Raw genomic sequence first — 631 nt, 5'->3', positions numbered from 1 at the left:
TATGACCCTCATGCGTGCTCAGTTTTATAAATTGAAATGCTGCAAAACAAGAATTGAGCTAAAACAATGTATAGGCTGCTCTAATGGGATAACTATTTATTGCCTCTCTGTAAACTGTTAACAATTTGCTTGCTGTAGAAAAATACCCTTTAAGACATGATAATCTTATTTTTCTAGAGTCACTGGTAGACTAACATTTTATCAGTTGTCTCATTAGTTTGTTTTGCATCAAAGGGGGAGAGATGGGATTTCCTTACGTGAGAAACTTGAAAGTTTGAATTAAAATTTGAAATTCTTGGAGGCTTTTAATCTGTGCTTTGTATGAATTCTCATCATCTCCATAATGGTATCTTACACGTTATCATACAGTGGTCTTAAGGGTGCTACACTCTGGGTTGCCATCACCTAATGGCACGCGTAACCCTCTCCCCTGCAGCACGCTGTGCTACTCTGCGCTTGCCCCAGTGCCTCTCAACACCAAGCCCACACACTGCACCGTACTACGCGGTTTCCCTCACTGTCCCCGTTTTGTCTGGTTTTTGTGCCCCGCCGGGCGGGGGCGGGGCTCGGCCCTACGGGCGCGGCGGAGAGGTGGCGGCCGCGCTCCCCCGCCCAGCGCCGCCGGAAGGGG

At 47.7% G+C, this 631-nt stretch overlaps 1 protein-coding gene across 1 annotated transcript in view; it reads left to right on the top strand.

The window, feature by feature from the left end:
- The first annotated feature begins 408 nt into the window (after positions 1-408).
- The window catches only part of DNTTIP2 (deoxynucleotidyltransferase, terminal, interacting protein 2), an 8,601-nt gene continuing 8,378 nt past the window's right edge, over positions 409-631 (top strand). The window contains exon 1 of the mRNA XM_009884901.1: positions 409-591. Coding sequence (XP_009883203.1) covers positions 409-591 — 183 coding nt within the window. The remainder of the gene's footprint in view (positions 592-631) is intronic.

Source organism: Charadrius vociferus, unplaced genomic scaffold (assembly GCF_000708025.1).
Source record: "Charadrius vociferus isolate BGI_N301 unplaced genomic scaffold, ASM70802v2 scaffold163, whole genome shotgun sequence".
In the NCBI taxonomy this organism is placed as follows: Eukaryota; Metazoa; Chordata; class Aves; order Charadriiformes; family Charadriidae; genus Charadrius; species Charadrius vociferus.
The sequence above is the reverse complement of the archived record's forward strand: the minus strand, read 5'-3'. Positions and strand labels throughout refer to the sequence as shown.